General features: G+C 38.6%; 1 protein-coding gene across 1 annotated transcript; it reads left to right on the top strand.

The window, feature by feature from the left end:
- Positions 1–21,521: 21,521 nt before the first annotated feature.
- On the top strand, positions 21,522–22,129 carry LOC140878930 (uncharacterized). Its single transcript, XM_073282555.1, has 2 exons — positions 21,522–21,754; positions 21,820–22,129. Exons 1-2 carry the CDS (start codon positions 21,522–21,524, stop codon positions 22,127–22,129), a joined length of 543 nt encoding a protein of 180 aa, XP_073138656.1.
- The last annotated feature ends 377 nt before the right edge of the window (positions 22,130–22,506 follow it).

The raw sequence follows: 22,506 nt of genomic DNA, 5'->3' as shown, positions 1-22,506 counted from the left end.
TAATTCAAGTAATACTTAAATATTTAATAGATTTTGTTGGAAATTATTGAATGAATAAATGGGCTTGAAAGCCTTGTACCATAAGTTTGTAAGAAATGAGAAATGAGCTTGAAAGCTTGTCTCAAAAGTTTGAATTGCTTGTCCAAAAAATTTGAATTGTGGTGAATAATTGGGAGGGAAACAATATCCCACATTGGAAGATTTCCAATGTATTGTTCACATTATATTTTCTAACTTTGAACTATGGGATTGGGCCCTTAGGGCACCGATGTTTTGTAAAGGGGTAAGACGTTAATTGATGCAACTAACACACACGCGCGGCCGGCCGGCTCGGCTCGGCTCGGCGAGGTCTTCTGATCCGATTATCCTTTTTGGATAAAATTTGGTTCAAGAATAATATTTTATTATTTTTGTGAGTGCGATCGATCGGTTAAAAATAACCGACCGAGCGCGGCCCTCCTCTACCGAGACAAAATGTTTCATAAAAGTTGGGCACTCGGTCCGCTAAATTTAACCGACCGAGCGCACCATAGTTTGAGCGAGACAGTAGGTATGTCAGAAGAGGGGCGCTCGATCGGTCAAAAATAACCGACCGAGCCCGCCTTCTACAGTCTGAAAAGCTGCGTCTCTTTCCGGGCTTTTACTGTCATGGGTTGCATCCTTACGCCTTAAAACGTGTTGTTTCGTGTATAAGGCTATATATACGATAATTATAACACAAGAAATATATACAGAAACATCTGATAACGTATACATCAGATTTCTGATTTCTGAAACATTTCTCCTTCACTTTCTCAAAGAAAAGTTGAAAAACTTATTTTCGTTCGCTGAAGTTCGTGATATTTGTAGTACTGCTATATCACGATCGTTAGTCGTTGTATCTTAGAGACGATTGCCGCCAACGTTGAGCACTGTTAATGGGAAATTTCGTCTTGCGGATAGAGAGATTCTCTCTCCTCGACTAGTTGTTGTTGCCGTTGCTGCTGTTGTTGTACAAATTTTCAGAATTCGAAGTACACCCTAATAACAATTGCAAGACGAAATTTTGTATTTCTCGGATTCTGAAGATGTCTACTGTTTCATTCACTCCACTCGCTTCTGAAAGAGTGGGTGCCCAGTGAGCCAACTTGTGGCTAAGGGCTTTGATGACTCTTTGTATAAACAATCTTTTGTTTAATATAATTTACACTTTTATTAATGGCAATGACTTTATCTTTCTTCATATTGTTATATTGTGATATACTATTGTTGTTTTGATAAAGACCTTGAATATACTATAGTGTATGTAAGATGTGGTAGAACATGGAGATGTCTATCATGAAACACATCTTATAGTCACTGTATATTCTAAACTGTTCCTAGTCGATTGAGCCGTCCGATAATAAGGATAAGGATCGCTCGAGTTTGAGACTAGCATTTGCGATGCGGAGTACCACGTTTCATTGGTAAGGAACATAGAGATGTTCGAAGCATGCAAATGGATATTCATATGATGAATGATCGAACTACCCTATCCGGACTTTCCAAGTGGTTATCACTTATCGAGTGGATAAAGTCCGCGGTTTTGGTTGTACACCATTAGTCCTTATTACTTGAAACATCATTGAGACTCTATATGCTAGTACTGTGCTTTGACTTGTTTACCGACTCTATTGGGGTCATCAGGTGTCGGGATTGGGTACAGTTACAACACATATAGGAGTCGATGCTTTGTTGTCAAGGATTCACCACATACTTGCGAGTGTGGATATCCTATGCGATCTGAGGAGATATTAGTGTGACGAATCTCTGGCCAGAGTACATGATGTGATTTAAGAAATGGTTTCTTAGTAGCGCATGCGATGTCACTATTTGATCTTCAAGATGCATTGCATAGTTATCGAATCTCGAGCGGCTCTCGATATACCAATGGTTGTTGATTCGATCGGGATATATGGATGAAGGGACCGTACTGTACGCTAACCAAAATCTACTGGTTCTTGTAGGCACTATCAGTGATACCTAGGGAATCATGGGGCGATGTTGCTAGGCGCTCATACCATGATTCGATGGGCAAGTCGGAAATTGTTGTTCCGAGTCACAAGGAGTTGTGAGCCCACGGCTAGCTGTATCCCTGAACCATTGAGGGTCACACAGTGTAATGGATTTTAATCCCCGTTGAGATAGTTAAATTTAAAGAGTTAAATTTAATGAACGAAGAAGTTGGACTTCTTATTTAAGAGTAGAGGAGTAAGATTTCCTAAAATGACATAGGGATGGCCATTTTTGGAAATCACTGAATTCGGATTCAGAAAAATTTATCTTGACTTTAAAAGGTGCAGAAATGGTTTCTGTGCACATTGGTGAAATCGGTTTATCAATCGGAGTCACGATGAATTTTATATTAATTTCTGAACATGCGGGCTTTGCTTGTCGGGCTTGAACTTATGACTAATGGGCCCTAAGCTGTTAGTGGCCTGCATTATAAATAAGTTATTGCAGTACAGAAATTAGACACAACAGGCACAAAATTTTCGAAAACCCTAAGCTATTTTTCTTAAAGTGGCCGCCCCTCTCCCTCTCTCTACTCGAGAAAAATTCCAGCCTGTGATTTTGAATTACAGTCTGGTTTAACGGATCAAATTCGTTAATCTCTTCGTAGAAAACTTCTGATAGATTTTCTAGTGCAATCTGTCAGAGGGTTTAAATCTCTATTCGTGGACCTGATAGAAGAACTGTTCGTCCATCGGTTCCAGGGAGATACAACAAGAGCAGAGAAATCTGTTGGTGTCCAGAATCTCGATTCGAGATTAAAGGTAAAAATTATATAATCGTTATTTGAATTTTTACACACACAATTTAATCGTAAAGATGTGATACCCAATATGGAATCGTTCCATATAATAAAAATTTTAAACTTCCGCTGCACCGGGTATCAATCTTGTTTGATCTGAAAGCCGCGTTTTTCAACAGTGGTATCAGAGCCTGGTTGCTCAGATCAAGCGATTAAATAAATCGATTGTACAAAAAAAAATTTTTTTTTTAAAGCCTCGGTTTTTGAAACAAAATAAATATTTTAAAATAAAAATATTTTTTCCGGGCAAAAACCCGGGCAGCGATCAAATTTTTTTTTTTTTTAAAGCCTCGGTTTTTGAAACAAAATAAATATTTTAAAATAAAAATATTTTTTCCGGGCAAAAACCCGGGCAGCGATTGGATCGCTGCCCGGGAGGGGCAGCGATGGTCGCTGCCCCGGGCAGCGCACGGCGCTGCCCTGCGCAGCGCTGGGCGCTGCACAGGGCGGCGCACGGCGCTGCCCGGCGCAGCGCTGGGCGGCGCTCGGCGCTGCCCATGGGCAGCGATGTGATCGCTGCCCAGGGCAGCGCACGGCGCTGCCCAGGGCAGCGATCGTCGCTGCCCGGCCCGGGAACGTCCCGGGCGGCCCGCGGGAAAAATTATTTTTAATTTTTTAAATTAAATTTTAATATGTTAAAATTCTATTTTTGGTCCGATCGAAAATTGTTTTGATTGGTCCACGAGGCGTCGGATCGAATTGTTCGAGTCCGAAAATTTTAAAATTGATTTTTGGATAAATTTGAATTTTTGGAAAATTTTAATATTTTATCCTTTAATTGAATTTTGAAATTAATTAATTTTTGGTACAATTGATGATAAGATATGATCTTATGGATATATTGAGTAAAATATGATTTTATGTATAAAATTGGATTTTATAGATAAAATATGATTTTATTTGATAAAAAGATAAAATATGATTTTATATGTAAAATAAGATTTTATGTATGAGATATGATTTTATCTTTTTTTAAATTTAAATTGCCATTGCATGTTATCCAATAAATTAATTTTGAATTAAATGTTATTGGATAAGGATGATCGATTGCCATGACCAATTTTGTAGGTGTATGTTAGGAATTTACATTTGTTTTATTGTTGTTGGTTTTATTAATGGGCCTGGTTTATGGCCCAATATGAATGTCATATGTAATAAAAGTGGGCTTGGTTTATGGCCCGTTCCCACCCCTTAAAAATGTATCCCCTACTTGTCATTGTTATTTATTGTAAATACATTAGATTTAGTGGGAGATCAAGATTTGAAGATGGAGGTGGGCCCAGCAGACAATAAAGACAGAAGAAATGTAAATTGGAAGCAAATGTAATAGGATTGCATTTCATACTGCATATTACCTAGGATTGGACTAAGACTCGTGATTGGCAACCACGGGTCGATTAGAAATGGAATCGATCATCCTATATAATATGTGATATTATAGTTGTATGCATGTTTTAGACAAAATTGTGTGAATCCGACAAGCATACAAAATTTTAAAAAATGATGAGACAAATTTTTATAATTAAAAATCCCTCATTTTAAATATGATTTAAAATTGATATCAAGATAAATAAAGGAAATTTAAATTTGTTTAAATGTTCCTACCTTCCATCAACGATCAATGTATGAGATGCTACCCGCGGATACGGTCCGGCTCATATTATTGGGGGGGCCCGTTCGTCGGAAAGCTGTACACTGGATCGACACATGTTGTAAGTTGGGTGGAACTCCCATGGGATCGGCTCATATTATTGGGGGATCCACATGGCGACCGTCCATCACAACTTAATATTGATAGGTCATCTTGACATGTCACAATAATCGGCGTCATATTATTGGGCCCTTATTGGACATGAGGTAAAAACGTGGAGGTTGCTTTGGAAGCAATTGGGCTCTACCTTTTGAAAATTATGGTTGGCTGATATTATTCGGGACTATAAGTTTGTCAATTGGACTTCATGTTCTCACTAAGGAAAACAGTTTCCCGTTTTCACTAGAGGGTAGTGAAATCGTTAAAATAGTGGGAGTGAGATTCATAAAATAAATTTCGCCTATTTTATGTCTTAGTAAATTGCTTAAACAATCACTGATATTTGTCTGTTTCTTTTCAGTATTTCATACAATGAATTCGCGTAATCCACTTTTCTCGATCCTCGAACAAAATAAGTTGACTGGCGCAAACTATACGGAATGGTTCCGTAAGTTGAAGATTGTCTTGACTTCGGAGAAGATGCTCTACGTGTTAGAGAAATCTCCTCCGAAGGAAGCACCAGCTGACGTAAGTCCGGAGGAATTAGCCAAACTTGATACATGGTGGGACCATGATATCAAGACCAAATGCTATATGCAAGCCTCGATGTCTGATGAACTCCAGAGGCGATTTGAGGACACCGTGAATGCTGCTGACATTCACGTTCAACTCAAGGAACTTTTTGGGGCTCAATCGAGGGCTGAAAGGTTCGCTACTGTAAAGGAGCTAATGACGTGTCGCATGCGTGAAGGGACTTCGGTCCGTGATCATGGGGTACGAGTGATTTGGCTCATACAGAAGTTGGTAACCCTTGATTTGGTGTTGGAGCATGAACTCAACGTGGACTTACTACTTCTGTCTCTTCCTTCTTCGTTTGACGGATTTGTGGTAAATTTCAATATGAACAAGATAGAGGCCTCCCTTGAAGAGATGGTCAATATGCTTGTGACATATGAATCCACATTAAAGAAGGATAAACCGGCTTTCTTGGTGGGCTCCTCTTCTTCTGCTAAGAAGGGGCCAAGTACAAAGGGTAAGAAACGTTCTGCCCCACCCAAGAAAGTCGAACCCGAGAAGAAGTACAAGACAAAGGCTTCAAACATGGAAAAATCCAAGGATGTTTGCCATTACTGCAAGAAGCCCGGTCATTGGAAGCGTAACTGCAAGGAATATCTAGAGCAGTTGCGAACTGCAAAGGGTATGTTCTATATTGAAATAAATGTTTCACTTAATACTACTTCTTGGGTATTGGATACCAGATGTGGATCTCACATTTGCAATGATTTGCAGGTGATGACAAGAAGTCGCAGGCTTAGGATGGGTGAGACCCAGCTGAGGCTCGGAAATGGTTCCAGAGTTGAAGCAAAAGCCGTGGGAGATGTTTATTTAATTTTGCAGAACGGTTTTAAGTTACTTTTAAGAGATGTTTTATTTGTTCCGGATTTAATTAAAAACATTATTTCTGTTTCTATACTTGATAGAGATGGTTATTCTTGCAATTTTGTGAATGGGATTTGCAATATTTACAAGAATGAATGTTTAATTGGAAATGGACAACTTGAAAACGATCTATACAACTTAAAACTAAAAGACGTTCCAATAAATTATGTTGATAAACCGGCAACAACAAACAAAAGGAAAATCGATAGCCAAAACCTGGCAAACCTTTGGCACGCTAGGCTAGGTCATATTTCCTCAAGGAGGATGAACAAGCTAGTGGGAGAGGGCATGTTTGATATGTCTGATATTAACTCTCTACCTACTTGTGAATCCTGCCTAAAAGGAAAAATGACTAAATCTCCTTTTAAGGGGAAACCTGAGCGTAGTCAAAATCTGTTGGATTTGATCCATACAGATGTTTGTGGTCCATTTAGAGTTGGGACTCAATATGGCCACACCTACTTCATTACCTTTACTGATGATTATTCAAGGTATGGGTATTTATATTTAATGAAATATAAGTCTGAAGCATTTGAAAAGTTCAAAGAATTCAAGGCTGAAGTAGAAAACAAGCTAGGTAAAAGTATTAAAGCACTTCGATCGGATCGAGGTGGAGAATACTTGAGTACCGAGTTTTTGGACTATCTGAAAGAGAATGGGATTCTCTCTCAGTGGACTCCTCCTATGACACCACAGCTGAATGGTGTATCGGAGCGTCGTAATCGAACTTTGTTGGACATGGTTCGATCCATGATGAGCTTCACTGAGCTTCCACCTTCGTTTTGGGGCTATGCGCTTGAAACGGCGGTATTGTTGTTGTACAACGTCCACACTAAAGCAGTGGACAAAACACCATACGAGTTATGGAATGGCAAAGCTCCTAAATATTCGTACTTGAGGATTTGGGGATGTCCTGCTTACGTGAAGCGGACAGTGGGAGATAAGTTGGATAGTCGATCCAGCTTATGTTATTTTGTAGGGTATCCGAAGAATTCAATCGGATATTATTTCTATTATCCTGCTGAAACAAAGGTGTTTGTTTCGAGGAATGCCACCTTCTTGGAGAAGGAGTTCTTATTGGATAAGAAAGGAGAGATGATGGAACTCGAAGAAATTCGAGAAGAACCCGAAATACAAAATAACGATCCTACACCTCAGGAACCATTGCTGGACACGCCTATACCTAGAAGATCCGAAAGGACTTCTAGACCTCCTATTCCATATGGTCTTCTTCTTGAAGGGGATCAAGGTGAACCCGATGTTGGATGTGATCCAAGAAACTTCAAGGAAGCAATTTCTGATGCGGATTCAAATTTATGGCTTGAAGCTATGCAGTCGGAAATAGATTCGATGCATACAAACCAAGTTTGGTCTTTAGTAGATCCTCCCGATGGAATTGTTCCAATAGGGTGTAAATGGATCTACAAGAGAAAGCTTGGGCCTGATGGTAAGGTATTGACCTACAAGGCGCGATTGGTGGCGAAAGGTTATACTCAAAGACAAGGAGTTGACTATGATGAAACCTTTTCACCAGTTGCAATGTTCAAGTCCATAAGAATCCTTATTGCCATAGCTGCATGGTATGACTATGAGATATGACAAATGGATGTGAAGACTGTTTTTCTTAATGGAGACATTAAGGAAGAAATCTATATGAAGCAGCCTGAGGGGTTCACATCCATGGGAAGCGAGCATAAGGTATGCAAGCTTCAGAGATCAATTTATGGTCTAAAACAAGCATCAAGAAGTTGGAACCAAAAATTTGATGAAACAATAAAAGATTTTGGTTTCATCAAGAATCCGGAGGAACCATGAGTGTACAAGAAAGTAGTTAAGGATGCTGTGACATTTTTAGTACTTTATGTTGATGACATCCTACTCATTTGGAATGATGTAGGGATGTTGCAGTCAACAAAGATATGGTTATCAGGTAGATTCTCGATGAAAGATTTGGGTGAGGCATCCTATATTCTTGGGATACAGATCTATAGAGATAGATCTAAGAGAATGATAGGACTCACTCAATCAACCTACATCGACACCATATTGAAACGGTTTTCAATGGATGGGTCCAAGAGAGGACATCTACACATGTGTCATGGAGTTTCTCTATCCAAGTCTATGTGTCCCAAGACTGATGAAGAGATAGAGAAAATGACACATGTACCATATGCGTCAGCCATAGGTAGTATCATGTATGGGATGATATCTACCAGACCGGATGTAGCATTTGCTCTGAGTGTCACGAGCAGATATCAAGCTAATCCCGGTCAAATGCATTGGAAAGCCGTGAAGGACATTCTTAAGTACTTACGAAGGACTAAGAATATGTTCATGGTATATGGAGGAAGAGAACTAAAATTGGAAGGCTATACCGACTCTAGCTTCCAAAGTGACGTGGATGACTCGAAGTCAACCTCTGGATTTGTGTTCATGCTCAATGGCGGTGCTGTCTCTTGGAAGAGTTCCATGCAGGACACCACAGCGGATTCCACCACTGAAGCTGAATACATTGCAGCATCAGCTGCTGCTAAAGAGGCCGTTTGGATGAGGAATTTCGTCCAAGAGTTGGGCGTCATTCCTGAAGTTGTTGGTCCAGTCCCGGTGTATTGTGACAACACGGGTGCCGTTGCTCAGGCAAAGGAACCAAGGTCTCATCAAAGATCCAAACACGTACTGAGGAAATACCACATCATCCGGGAGATTGTGGAAAGAGGAGACATTACTGTCGAAAGAGTGGCCTCTGCAGACAATATCGCTGATCCACTTACTAAGCCCTTGCCAGGACCATTATTTGACAAACATCGCGAAGCAATGGGTCTACGTAGTATGACTAGTTGGCTATAGGGCAAGTGGGAGATTGAAAGAGTGGGTGCCCAGTGAGCCAACTTGTGGCTAAGGGCTTTGATGACTCTTTGTATAAACAATCTTTTGTTTAATATAATTTACACTTTTATTAATGGCAATGACTTTATCTTTCTTCATATTGTTATATTGTGATATACTATTGTTGTTTTGATAAAGACCTTGAATATACTATAGTGTATGTAAGATGTGGTAGAACATGGAGATGTCTATCATGAAACACATCTTATAGTCACTGTATATTCTAAACTGTTCCTAGTCGATTGAGCCGTCCGATAATAAGGATAAGGATCGCTCGAGTTTGAGACTAGCATTTGCGATGCGGAGTACCACGTTTCATTGGTAAGGAACATAGAGATGTTCGAAGCATGCAAATGGATATTCATATGATGAATGATCGAACTATCCTATCCGGACTTTCCAAGTGGTTATCACTTATCGAGTGGATAAAGTCCGCGGTTTTGGTTGTACACCATTAGTCCTTATTACTTGAAACATCATTGAGACTCTATATGCTAGTACTGTGCTTTGACTCGTTTACCGACTCTATTGGGGTCATCAGGTGTCGGGATTGGGTACAGTTACAACACATATAGGAGTCGATGCTTTGTTGTCAAGGATTCACCACATACTTGCGAGTGTGGATATCCTATGCGATCTGAGGAGATATTAGTGTGACGAATCTCTGGCCAGAGTACATGATGTGATTTAAGAAATGGTTTCTTAGTAGCGCATGCGATGTCACTATTTGATCTTCAAGATGCATTGCATAGTTATCGAATCTCGAGCGACTCTCGATATACCAATGGTTGTTGATTCGATCGGGATATATGGATGAAGGGACCGTACTGTACGCTAACCAAAATCTACTGGTTCTTGTAGGCACTATCAGTGATACCTCATGGGGCGATGTTGCTAGGCGCTCATACCATGATTCGATGGGCAAGTCGGAAATTGTTGTTCCGAGTCACAAGGAGTTGTGAGCCCACGGCTAGCTGTATCCCTGAACCATTGAGGGTCACACAGTGTAATGGATTTTAATCCCCGTTGAGATAGTTAAATTTAAAGAGTTAAATTTAATGAACGAAGAAGTTGGACTTCTTATTTAAGAGTAGAGGAGTAAGATTTCCTAAAATGACATAGGGATGGCCATTTTTGGAAATCACTGAATTCGGATTCAGAAAAATTTATCTTGACTTTAAAAGGTGCAGAAATGGTTTCTGTGCACATTGGTGAAATCGGTTTATCAATCGGAGTCACGATGAATTTTATATTAATTTCTGAACATGCGGGCTTTGCTTGTCGGGCTTGAACTTATGACTAATGGGCCCTAAGCTGTTAGTGTCCTGCATTATAAATAAGTTATTGCAGTACAGAAATTAGACACAACAGGCACAAAATTTTCGAAAACCCTAAGCTATTTTTCTTAAAGTGGCCGCCCCCTCTCCCTCTCTCTACTCGAGAAAAATTCCAGCCTGTGATTTTGAATTACAGTCTGGTTTAACGGATCAAATTCGTTAATCTCTTCGTAGAAAACTTCTGATAGATTTTCTAGTGCAATCTGTCAGAGGGTTTAAATCTCTATTCGTGGACCTGATAGAAGAACTGTTCGTCCATCGGTTCCAGGGAGATACAACAAGAGCAGAGAAATCTGTTGGTGTCCAGAATCTCGATTCGAGATTAAAGGTAAAAATTATATAATCGTTATTTGAATTTTTACACACACAATTTAATCGTAAAGATGTGATACCCAATATGGAATCGTTCCATATAATAAAAATTTTAAACTTCCGTTGCACCGGGTATCAATCTTGTTTGATCTGAAAGCCGCGTTTTTCAACAGCTTCCGCCCCCGCACATGGAGAAAAGCCACCTAATTTTTCTGGTGCCGACTTCAAACGTTGGCAGCAGAAAATGCTGTTCTATCTGACAACACTCAATTTGTCTAGATTCTTGAAGGAGGATCCCCCTGTCGTCATTGATGGCAATTCTGACACCCAAAGGAGGACCGCGGTTGATGCATGGAACCACAGCGATTTTCTGTGCAGAAACTATATTCTGAATGGCCTTGATGACACTCTCTATAGTGTCTACTCCACTGTCAAGACGGCCAAGGAACTCTGGGATTCCTTGGAGAAGAAATACAAAATGGAAGACGCAAGTATAAAGAAGTTCGTGGTTGGCAAAATTCTGGACTTCAAGATGATAGATTCAAAAACTGTAATGAGTCAAGTGCAAGAGATACAAATCATCTTGCATAACTTATTGGCCGAAGGGATGGAAATCAATGAACCATTCCAAGTCGCGTCTATCATTGAGAAGTTGCCTCCAATGTGGAAAGACTTCAAAAACTACCTTAAGCACAAACGTAAGGAGTTGAAACTTGAAGATCTTATAGTGCGACTTCGCATTGAGGAGGACAACAGAAATATCGAGGCCAAGTCACATAAAAAGATGGAAACCGAGGCCAAAGCAAATCTGGCGGAGTCTAGTACGAGTCAAAAGAGGAAGCGCCCCCATGATGGGAAGCAAAAGGGGAAGGCGAAGAAATTCCAAGGAAGTTGCTACAACTGTGGCAAACCAAATCACATGGCAAGGGATTGCCGAATTCCAAAGAAAAACAACACAAATCAGAAATGAAATCAATCAAACTTGGTTGAACAAAGGTATGTACCTTTAGCAATTTCTGATATTGATTTAAGTGCCGTTATTTGTGAGACCAACATGGTGGATGATCCGAGAGGATGGTGGATTGATACCGGCTCTACGAGTCGCATTTGTGCCGATAAAGATATGTATTCCACCTATGCCACCGTTGGGGATCGAAAGTTGTTCATTGGAAACTCCGCAACATCTGAAGTTGTGGGAGTAGGAAACGTGGTGTTGAAGATGACCTCGGGCAAAGAGGTGACGCTCAAGAATGTGCTGCATGTGCCAGACATTCGAAAGAACTTAGTTTCGGGTTCTCTTTTGAGCAAGGCTGGATTTATAATGGTATTTGAATCTGATAAATTTGTATTAACTAAATCTGGTGTATTTGATGGCCAAGGGTACCAAGATAGTGGTCTCTTTAAACTGAATGTAATGAATGTTTTCCGCCTTGAGGCGAAGAATAAAGTTATTAGTTCTACTTACTTGACTGAAAGTTATGAATTATGACATGAACGATTAGGACATGTTAACTTCAATACGTTGCAACGACTTGCAAATTTAAATGTAATACATACTTTTAAAAGAAATCCACAAAACAAGTGTGAAATTTGTGTTGAAGCGAAAATGGTTAAAGCTCCATTTCATAATGTCACGAGAAGTATTACGCCACTTGAATTAATACATACTGATGTATGTGATTTAAAAATGGTACAAACACGAGGTGGAAATAAGTACTTTATAACATTCATTGATGATTGCACCAGATTTTGTTACGTATATTTATTGAAAAGCAAAGATGAAGCAATTGAAGCTTTCAAGAAATATAAGACTGAGATTGAAAATCAACGAAGTTCAAAGATTAAAAAGATTCGAAGTGATCGAGGTGGAGAGTATGTAGCTCCTTTTGAAGAATTTTGCTCAACTTTGGGCATCATTCATCAAACGACAGCCCCTTACTCACCTCAATCCAATGGCGTTGCAGAACGCAAAAATCGAACATTAAAGGAAATGATGAATGCGTTGTTAATAAATTCTGGCTTACCTCAAAATATGTGGGATGAAGCGATTCTCTCAGCAACTCACATTCTAAACCAGATTCCAATCAAAGGACAAAATGAAACACCATATGAACAGTGAAAAAGGTCGTAAACCTTCTTACCAATACCTCAAAGTGTGGGGGTGTTTGGCTAAAGTAGAAGTACCTAAGCCAAAACAAATAAAAATTGGGCCTAAAACGGTTGACCGTATATTTATTGGTTATGCATACAATAGTAATGCATATCGATTTTTAGTACATAAGTCAACGATTCCTGATGTACATGAAGGCACAATTATGGAGTCAAGGAATGCTGTATTCTTTGAAAATATCTTTCCATGTAAAGAAAGGAAAGAAAGTAGTTCGAACAAGCGAACTCATGAAAACACAACTGAAACTCCACAAAACAACGAGGAACCACGACGTAGCAAGCGTGTAAGAGTTGAAAAATCGTTTGGTCCTGATTTTCTAACATACATGTTAGATAATGAACCAAGAACTCTTCAAGAGGCTTTATCAAATCCTGAGGCTTCTTTTTGAAAAGAAGCCATACAAAATGAAATAGATTCCATCATGCATAATCATACGTGGGAGTTGGTTGATCTCCCTCCGGGATGTAAATCTTTAGGATCCAAGTGGATTCTTAAAAGGAAATACAAAGAAGATGGATCTATAGATAAATATAAATCTCGAATCGTGGTTCAAGGTTTTAGACAAAAGGAGGGATACGATTTCTTCGATACCTACTCTCCGGTTTCTAGAATAACATCCATTTGTGTTCTCATAGCTATTGCAGCTTTGCATGATCTTGAGATACATCAAATGGATGTTAAAACAGCGTTTTTGAATGGAGAGTTGGATGAAGAAATATATATAAAACAACCAGAAGGGTTTATTGTACCCGGAAAAGACGAAAAGGTGTGTAAACTTGTCAAGTCATTGTATGGACTCAAACAAGCACCTAAACAGTGGCATCAAAAGTTTGACACTGCAATGTTGTCAAATGGTTTCACAATAAATGAATGTGACAAATGTGTCTATATTAAAGGTACTACAAATGCATATGTAATTGTTTGCCTTTATGTCGATGACATGTTAATCATGGGTAGTAACCATGAATTGATTGTGAAAACCAAGAAAATGTTGAGACAACATTTTGATATGAAGGATTTGGGATTGTGTGATATAATTCTAGGGATTAAAGTCTCTAGACTTCCTGCTGGAATTATGTTATCCCAAACTCATTATGTAGAAAAGGTTCTTGAACGACTTAATGCCACAAATCGCCCTCCGGCTAGAACACCTATGGAATTGGGTACACATTTAGCCAAAAATAGAGGAGAAACTGTTTCACAAGTGGAATATGCAAGGGTGATAGGAAGTTTAATGTACTTAACTAATTGTACACGTCCTGATCTTGCATATACTGTAAACAAAATGAGTCGGTTCACAAGTAATCCAAGTGAGGATCATTGGAAAGCATTAATGAGAGTGCTTGGATATTTGAAATACACTTCGAGTTATGGAATAGTGTATACAAAATATCCTACAGTCCTAGAAGGATATTGTGATGCAAATTGGATTTCTGACACGAAAGACTCCAAGTCTACGAGTGGATATGTGTTCACAATCGATGGAGGAGCGGTGTCATGAAGATCCTCTAAACAAACTTGTATAGCTCGGTCGACTATGGAGTCCGAGTTCATTGCTCTAGATAAAGCTGGAGAAGAAGCCGAATGGCTTCGTAACTTTCTAGAAGATATTCCATGTTGGAATAAACTGGTGTTTTCCATTACGATTCATTGTGACAGTCAGTCAGCAATAGGAAGAGCACAAAGTAGTATGTACAATGGTCAATCTCGACATATTCTTCGGAGACATAATACCATAAGACAATTGATCTCGAATGGGGTTATTTCGGTTGACTATGTGAAGTCAAAGGAAAACCTTGCGGATCCACTTACAAAAAGTATAAATAAAGATCAAATGTACAAACTACTTGGAGGAATGGGTTTAAAATCCACAAATTAATATATTTATAGCGGTAACCCAACCTTGAGAATTGGAGATCCCAAGACCTTGGTTCAATGGGATAACTAAGTTATAAATGTTAGTTTGAGTACTTGGAATAATTACTCACTCATTCCTGTAATATCCAAGTATAAATGACCTGCAAAATGTGATGAGGTTAAGTTTTCTTTTAATGATTCCTATACCTATGAGGTGGAGTAACACAGGATACTCTTGATAGGAGATCACCTATAAAAGTGCAAAGTATTGGCCGCTTTGATTGCAACACTTATGAATCTATGCTGTTTGGGGGAGATTCAATGAATTGGGGAAAAATTTTCGATGTCATCAGTTTTCGAGCTACACTTTACTCGGATTTTTTATGGTGGTTTGGATGAGATAACAAGATGTTGGGTAGATGATGGAGCTTTTGCAACTGGCAGTCACTTGTTCAACAGAGATGAAAACAGTGCGATGCACTTGTTAAATGATATGGCAAATTTCGACTATCATTGGCATTGTGATCCTTCACTTCAGGGTTGGAGTCACCAGTATCCTCTAGATATCAACTCTAAAAATTTTGCGAACCAACCACCTGAGCATCAAGAAGAGTGTATAGGGCGTTCTGAGGATTATGTTGCTCAGTTGGAGAACATTGTGCGACAACAGACAGAGATAAATCAGTTTTTCGAAAGCCGCATCAAACCTTTGAGTATTTTGGATGAACAGATTGTGCTTCTTAGAGAACCTATTTCTGAAATCCGTCAAGAGAATGAAGAAATTGAGCCAGATCAAGAAGAACTATCAATTGAGGAATCATCTTGTGACGATGAGCCAACAGTGAAATTGGAGGAGGAAGACACATACAAGGCTACAGATTTTACGTCGTCAATGGTCGTTCCATGTACACCGTTAGAAGATTCCTTCTTTCCATTGACGCCACCTCCAACATATTCCATTCTCTATGAGCTTCAGCCTAGATTCCGAGTCTTCTTACAAAAGAAAAAGTTCATGCCAAGTGTTGTTGGACCGAAGAGCTTCCCATGCATATATCAAGCCAAGCTTGAGGGCGTACACAATCAAGACCCATACGTAGAGTCGTATGATTCTTACTATGGGCGGTAGCCGCTCTTTGATGGTTGCTACTGCATAGTCGGGCATTGGACTATAAATTTAGCGCTGACTGGGAGGCAACCCCGTGTTCTTTCCCTTGTTTTTTATTTTATTTTTGGTTTTTGTTTTTTTTAATTTATTTTTTTACTTCTTTCCCATTCCAGTTTGCCGAGCCTGCCGATATATCTCGACTGATGATACCTTACCCAGCGGATACCGTCAAGAAGGAAGAGGATGAATCGAAAACCAGGGGAGTGTTATTGTTGTTTTCATTGTGTTTTTGTTCGTATTCTGTTCATTTTTTTGAAGCATTGAGGGCAATGCTTTGGATAAGTATGGGGGGGTAGACTAGTTTAATGCATTGGTTATTGTGTTGTTGTTTAGTTATTATGTTTTGTGTTCATTCTGTTTGCATTCATTTGGTTTAGTTTTTGTGTTTGGTTCGTAATCATGCATATCATTTTGTTGTTGTTCGTGTTGTCTTGCATGAGTAGGATGAGTCATGGTAGCCTATGATGATGAAGTTTATTTGGAAAAAAAAAATGGTTTTTGAAAAAATTTGCTCTTGACTGGACATGAGAAACTGTAGGTTGAACCGTGAATATTTATAAGCACTTGTATTAGACCAGTGGAGTGTAACGAAAGATTTGATGAAGTTTCTGTCTGTTTGACCATTGCACGGCAATAGGTGGTTTGTGGATCTTGATTGTGTTCTATGAATTTTGATGAGACTCTAGTTTACACTTATGATCTTGGGCGCACCTAAAAATTTTTTTTTTTTTACAACTCCATCCGGGCTTGGACAATGATTGAAATCCTAATCATTGGTTCATAGCTAAGTTTGCGGGTAAAATGGGGTTGATGCTGCATCCGGGCTATAGACGAGGGGATTAAACAAAAGAGAAAGATTTTTCGTATCCTAGCCAGTTATAGCTAAGTCAGCGGGTAATTATTGAGGCTAAAGCAGTACCGGAAACTGGAATGACAGTTCACACACACACGTTCACATTAAACCGAAGGTGTATTATGAAAAGTTGAGAGCGTCGGTGATTTTGTTTTTGTGATTGAACTTCTCAGAGGCTGTGCACTCTCATGAATTGTCCTTACTTATGTTGTTGTTTGCATTTTGTTTTTGCATATCTTGCTCGAGGGCGAGCAAGGTTAAAGTATGGGGGTGTTGATAAGTGCATTTTGTGTGCATTATTTCGTGATAGGTTTTTGTCTATTTTGTGTACATTCATATTATTTTTATGTTTTTATGTGTTTTAGTGCATGTGTGTGTATTTCACTCATCGGATTAATTTTGTAGGAAAATGAATTGTTGAAGAGTGAATTACGGAGCAAATTTGTTCAAAAAATCAAATTTAATTTTAGAGAGATTGAAATCCAATCTCTACCGTTCAAAATGAAGTTCAAAATTTTTGAAGTTGCTGTACAAATTTCAGCTCGATCCGATGGCTAGATCTCGGGATAAGAATTTTTCAAAATTGTCGCTAGCAGCAAAAATTTTGTTATGCACGCGTGCAAGTTACGACGTCAGATTTTTTCCGAAAAGTCCTTGTTTTGAAAAGAAATTAATTGGTATGGGTTCCGGACCATATAAAAAGAAGATATATCATATTTTTGTGGGTTCAAAAGTTCTTGAACGCAGACAACGCAAAAGAGGCGGCTACAAGGCTTGAGAGAGAAGATTTCTCTTTTTTTTTTCTTCTTATTTTTATTTTTGAATTATTGTTTTTAATTATTGAGTAGTTTATTTTCAATCAAGACGGCGTGATTGGGCCGAACAAATTCATGTAGAAAACTTGGATGTTTGTTTGAGATTTTTCAGACTTGATTTTATTTTATTGATTGTCAGATTTATATTTGTCTTGTGAATAGTCTGATCAACTGTTTGCTTACATGTTCATCGATTCCAAGTCGACAGAGGAGGTTTTGATTTTGATCACTTTGATAATCATCATATTGTAAAATCGACTAGAAATAGAATTCGGTTTCAGTGTGCGGTTTGGGTGTAAACTGAATTTTCACAAATATTTAATGCATTCAAATTTGATTAGAATTACGAAAGATTAGTTCGTCAATATTTGAATAGGTTTGATTGTTCTAAAAATAGACCTTTGAACAAATTAGTAAAATTCCCGTGAATTAAGATTAAATCTGAGTCCAGAATCTACTACATGTTACATGATTTGTTCGGTACCTATGTGTGTCTTGGTTGTCTTTGTTTTAATTATTTTTATCTTTAGTTATTTTTTAATTCTTATTTCTTAAGCAGTTTTTATTATAAATTCTTATTTTATTTAAATCAAATTGTTTTTTATGATTTTGTCTAGATTAAAATAAATAATTAATTCTTGAGAATTGACTGCAGTCCCTGTAGGATCGATACTTGGACTCTCAATTCACTTTACTATTACTTGACTTGGTACGCTTGCCAGTAGATTCATATCACACCGATTTAGCCGATCAGCTAGCCAGGGAGCTATTGTTGAAAGCTTAACTGAAGGATTAGATGATCGCTTGAATCCATTTGTCTCGAATGGAAAGCCAATGAATTATCCCGAAGCTGTGGAATTAGCAAAAAGGGCTGAGGCTAGTTTTTGAAGGAAAAGTGGAAACAAGGCCCCTATTCAACACCAATCTGGCAAGCAATCTTCAAGTCATTTTGGTACTTCATCTTTACGTCCAAAAGTGAAATAATTCAAGAAATCTGGCTCTAGTTCTACTAGTTCTGAAGGTTCTGGAAAGCGGAGTGGACAGCGTTACACTGGTCCTTATTGTGATAATTGCGGTGGGAAACATTTCAGCAATCAATGTGTGGGAGTTCAAGGACTTTGCAATGTTTGTGGCAGACCAGGACACTTTGCTCGAGTTTGCCACAGTCAGATAGGAAAATCAGTGCAGTCAGGTGGAGGAACACCTAGTGGAAAAATTCCAGCACCATCTCACTCTTCTCAGCAGTCGAGTAGACCACATCAGCAATCAAGGGGACAGGGTGGTCAGCAAAATCAACCACCAGTCCGTGTGTTTGCCTTGACAGAGGACGAGGCACAGGAAGCTCCAGGTACGTAATTACTAGTAACTGCACTATATGTGGTTTTACAGCACGAGTAATCTTTGATACGGGAGCATCGCATTCGTTTATATCTCTTGCATTTGTCGCTTCCCATGATCTTTGCACCACTAGTATGAATGGTAATTTATCAGTTGCTACTCCAATGGGAAAAATGATCATAACTGATAATGCTGTGTTGAATGCGGTGTTGCTCTATGATCATAATGTCTTGTACTTGAATCTTATAGTCCTACCTATGCATGATTTTTGACTGTATTGTGGGTATGAATGTTCTGACTTCTAATAAAACCACTGTTGATTGTTATAGAGGCGTAGTTTGATTTAGACCTAGTTTTGCTCCTAAATGGAATTTCTATGGTCGAGGTTCACAAGCTAAGATTCCATTAGTCTCTTCTATCGAAATGACTCATCTGTTAGACTCGGGAAATGAAGTTTTTCTTGTTTATGTTGTCGATTTGTTTCAAGGTGAGTGTTCAATATCTGACATTCCTGTTGTCTGCGAATTTCCTGATGTATTTCCTGTGGAAATTCATGGATTTCCACCAGAATGAGAAGTTGAGTTCAATAATTGATGCCAGGAACTGAACCTATCTCTCGGGCACTGTATCGATTAGCTCCTGTTGAGTTAAAAGAATTGAAAGAACAATTACAAGAATTGTTGAGTAAAGGTTATATTCGCCCAAGTTATTCACCTTGGGGTGCTCCTATTCTTTTTGTTAAAAAGAAAGATGGCACGATGAGAATGTGCATTGATTACAGACAATTGAATAAGTCAACCATCAAGAACAAATATCCGCTTCCAAGAATTGACGACTTGTTTGATCAGTTGCAAGGTACGGCAGTGTATTCCAAGATTGATCTTCGCTCTGGATATCACCAAGTACGAGTTAGACAACAAGATGTTCCAAAAACCGCATTTCGCACTAGATATGGACACTTTGAATTTTTGGTTATGCCTTTTGGTTTGACTAATGCTCTTGCTATTTTTATGGACTTGATGAATCGTGTATTAAGAAAAAATCTCGATGGGTTTGTCATTGTTTTCATCGATGATATTATTATTTATTCTAAGTCCGAAGAAGAACACGCCAAGCACTTGAGGTTAATTCTTCGAATTCTTCAAAAGAAACAATTATATGCAAAGTTGTCCAAGTGTGAATTCTGGCTAGACAGAGTTGTCTTTCTAGGCCATGTTATCTCTAAACATGGTATTTCTGTTGATCCAAGTAAAGTAGAAGCAGTGTTGAATTGGCCAAGACCCTCGAATGTTCAAGAGATTTGGAGTTTTATGGGTTTAGCTGGTTATTATCGTAGATTCATTGAAGGATTCTCAAAGATTGCTAAACCTATCACTCAGTTGACTCAAAAAAATCAAAAATTCATTTGGTTTGATGAATGTGAGTCAAGTTTTGTTGAGTTGAAGAAGAGATTGACTTCTGCACCAGTACTTACAATTCCAATTGGTTCTGGAGGATTTGGTGTTTGCACAGATGCTTCGTCTCGAGGATTAGGTTGCGTCTTGATGCAACATGGCCAAGTAGTGGCTTATGGTTCTCGTCAGTTGAAGACACACGAGTCTAGATATTCTGTTCATGATTTGGAATTGGCTGCTATTGTCTTCGCTCTAAAAATATGGAGACATTATCTATTTGGAGAACAGTTTGTGATTTATTCAAATCATAAGATCAAATATTTATTTTCTCAGTCTGATTTGAATATGAGACAAAGACTTTGGATGGATCTTTTGAAAGATTATGATTGTGAAATCCAATATCAGCCGGGAAAAATGAATGTCATTGCTGATGCTTTGAGTCGTAAAGTTGATAATGATGCTCAACTCTCCTCAATCTATATTTCTAAGTTGCATGAGGATATCTGCACTTCTGGTTAGAATTTTCAGATCCAAGGGAATGCTATTTGTGTTTCTCAGATTTCTGTTGAACCTGAGTTGATTCAGATTATTAAAGCTGCTCAGAAGTCGGATGATCAGATTCAGAAGTCTTATGATTTAGTGACTCAAGGACATCAATCTGGATTTTCAATTTATTCAGATGACTCTCTTCGATTGAATGAAAGATTGGTTGTCCCAGATATTCTTGACTTGCGCACAGCCATCCTTAATGAAGCTCATTGCACTCGTTATAGCATTCACCCAGGAGGCAAGAAAATGTATCATATTCTCAGACCTCGGTTTTTGTGGAAGAACATGAAAAAGGATGTAGCTGAGTTTGTATCTCGTTGTATGGTATGTCAGCAAGTCAAGGCAGAACGTATGAGACCAGGAGGATTACTGCACAGTCTTGAAGTTCCTCAACATGTGGCTATGGATTTTGTCACTCATTTGCCACGTACTTCTCGTCACTTCGATGCCATTTTGGTAGTGGTCGATAAATTGTCCAAGTCGGCTCACTTTATTCCGTATGAAAGGACTTACTCGTACAATAAAATGGCTCGCTTGTTTATTGAGAATATAGTGAGACTGCATGGAGTTCCAGTTGCAATAGTCTCTGATCCTAACCCTAGATTTACTTCAAAGTTTTGGACTAGATTTCAAAAAGAAATGGGTACACGACTTGCGATGAGTACTGCATATCATCCTCAGACCGATGGTCAAACTGAGCGTACAATCCAAACTCTTGAGGATTTGCATAGAGCTGTAGTTATGGATTTTAAAGACAGTTGGCAAGAAGCTTTACCATGAGTGGAATTTTCTTGCAATAACAGTTTCCAAGTGACTATTGGTATGGCTCCTTTTGAAACTTTGTATGGTTGTAGATGTAGATCACCTCTCTGTTGGGATGAGTTCAGTGAAAAGCAATTGACTGGACCAGAGATTGTTCAGGAAATGCATGACAAAGTTCAGTTGATCCGTCAAAGAATGAAAGCTGCCCAAGATCGACAAGCAAGCTATGCAAATAAACGTCGACGACCTTTAGAATTTCAAGTTGGAGATTTTGTATTTCTGAAAATCTCACCGTTTAGAGGTGTTGTTCGCTTTGGTATGAGAGGTAATTTTCACCTCGATACATTGTTCCCTATAGAATTGTTGAACGTATTGGGCCTTGTGCTTATCGGTTGGAGTTGCCACAATCTTTGGATGGCATCCACGATGTGTTTCATGTATCTGTGTTGCGTAAGTATGAGACCAATCCGTCTCATGTCATTCAGCCTGATGAGGTTGAACTGGATCCAGCATTGTCTTATACGGAGTATCCTACGTGTATCATGGATCACAAGGAGAAAGTTCTTCGCAACAAAGTTGTACCACTAGTTCGAGTTCAGTGGTCGAGGCATGGGGTAGAGGAATCTACTTGGGAGACAGCTTCTTATCCATATTTGTTTGATTCCTAGCAGGGATTTGTGGTGTATTGCGTTTCAGATGTATGTGTGTAAACTGAAATTTCGAGGACAAAATTTGTTTTAGTGGTGAAGAAATGTAAGAACCAGAAGTTAATTATCTGGTAATTTTGCATAATTAGAATTATTATTGAGATGCTAAATTAAAATAATTATTTATGCCAAATAAATTAGAAAGTATATTAAAAATATGTACTTTTGAATATCGAGATCTAAACGATATAAATACATATTATAGCTAAAATAATACACGAGGTTTGAAATATCTGGACCGTGTCAAGTTACCCAAATAATAATTATATAGGGTCAAACACACCCCCTTATATATACATACATACATACATATACACGCATAAAGCAAGAAAGAAAAA

Source organism: Henckelia pumila, chromosome 2, assembly GCF_033568475.1.
Source record: "Henckelia pumila isolate YLH828 chromosome 2, ASM3356847v2, whole genome shotgun sequence".
Lineage (NCBI taxonomy): Eukaryota > Viridiplantae > Streptophyta > Magnoliopsida > Lamiales > Gesneriaceae > Henckelia > Henckelia pumila.
Note: the sequence above shows the minus strand (reverse complement) of the source record. Positions and strands in the feature narration are given on the sequence as shown.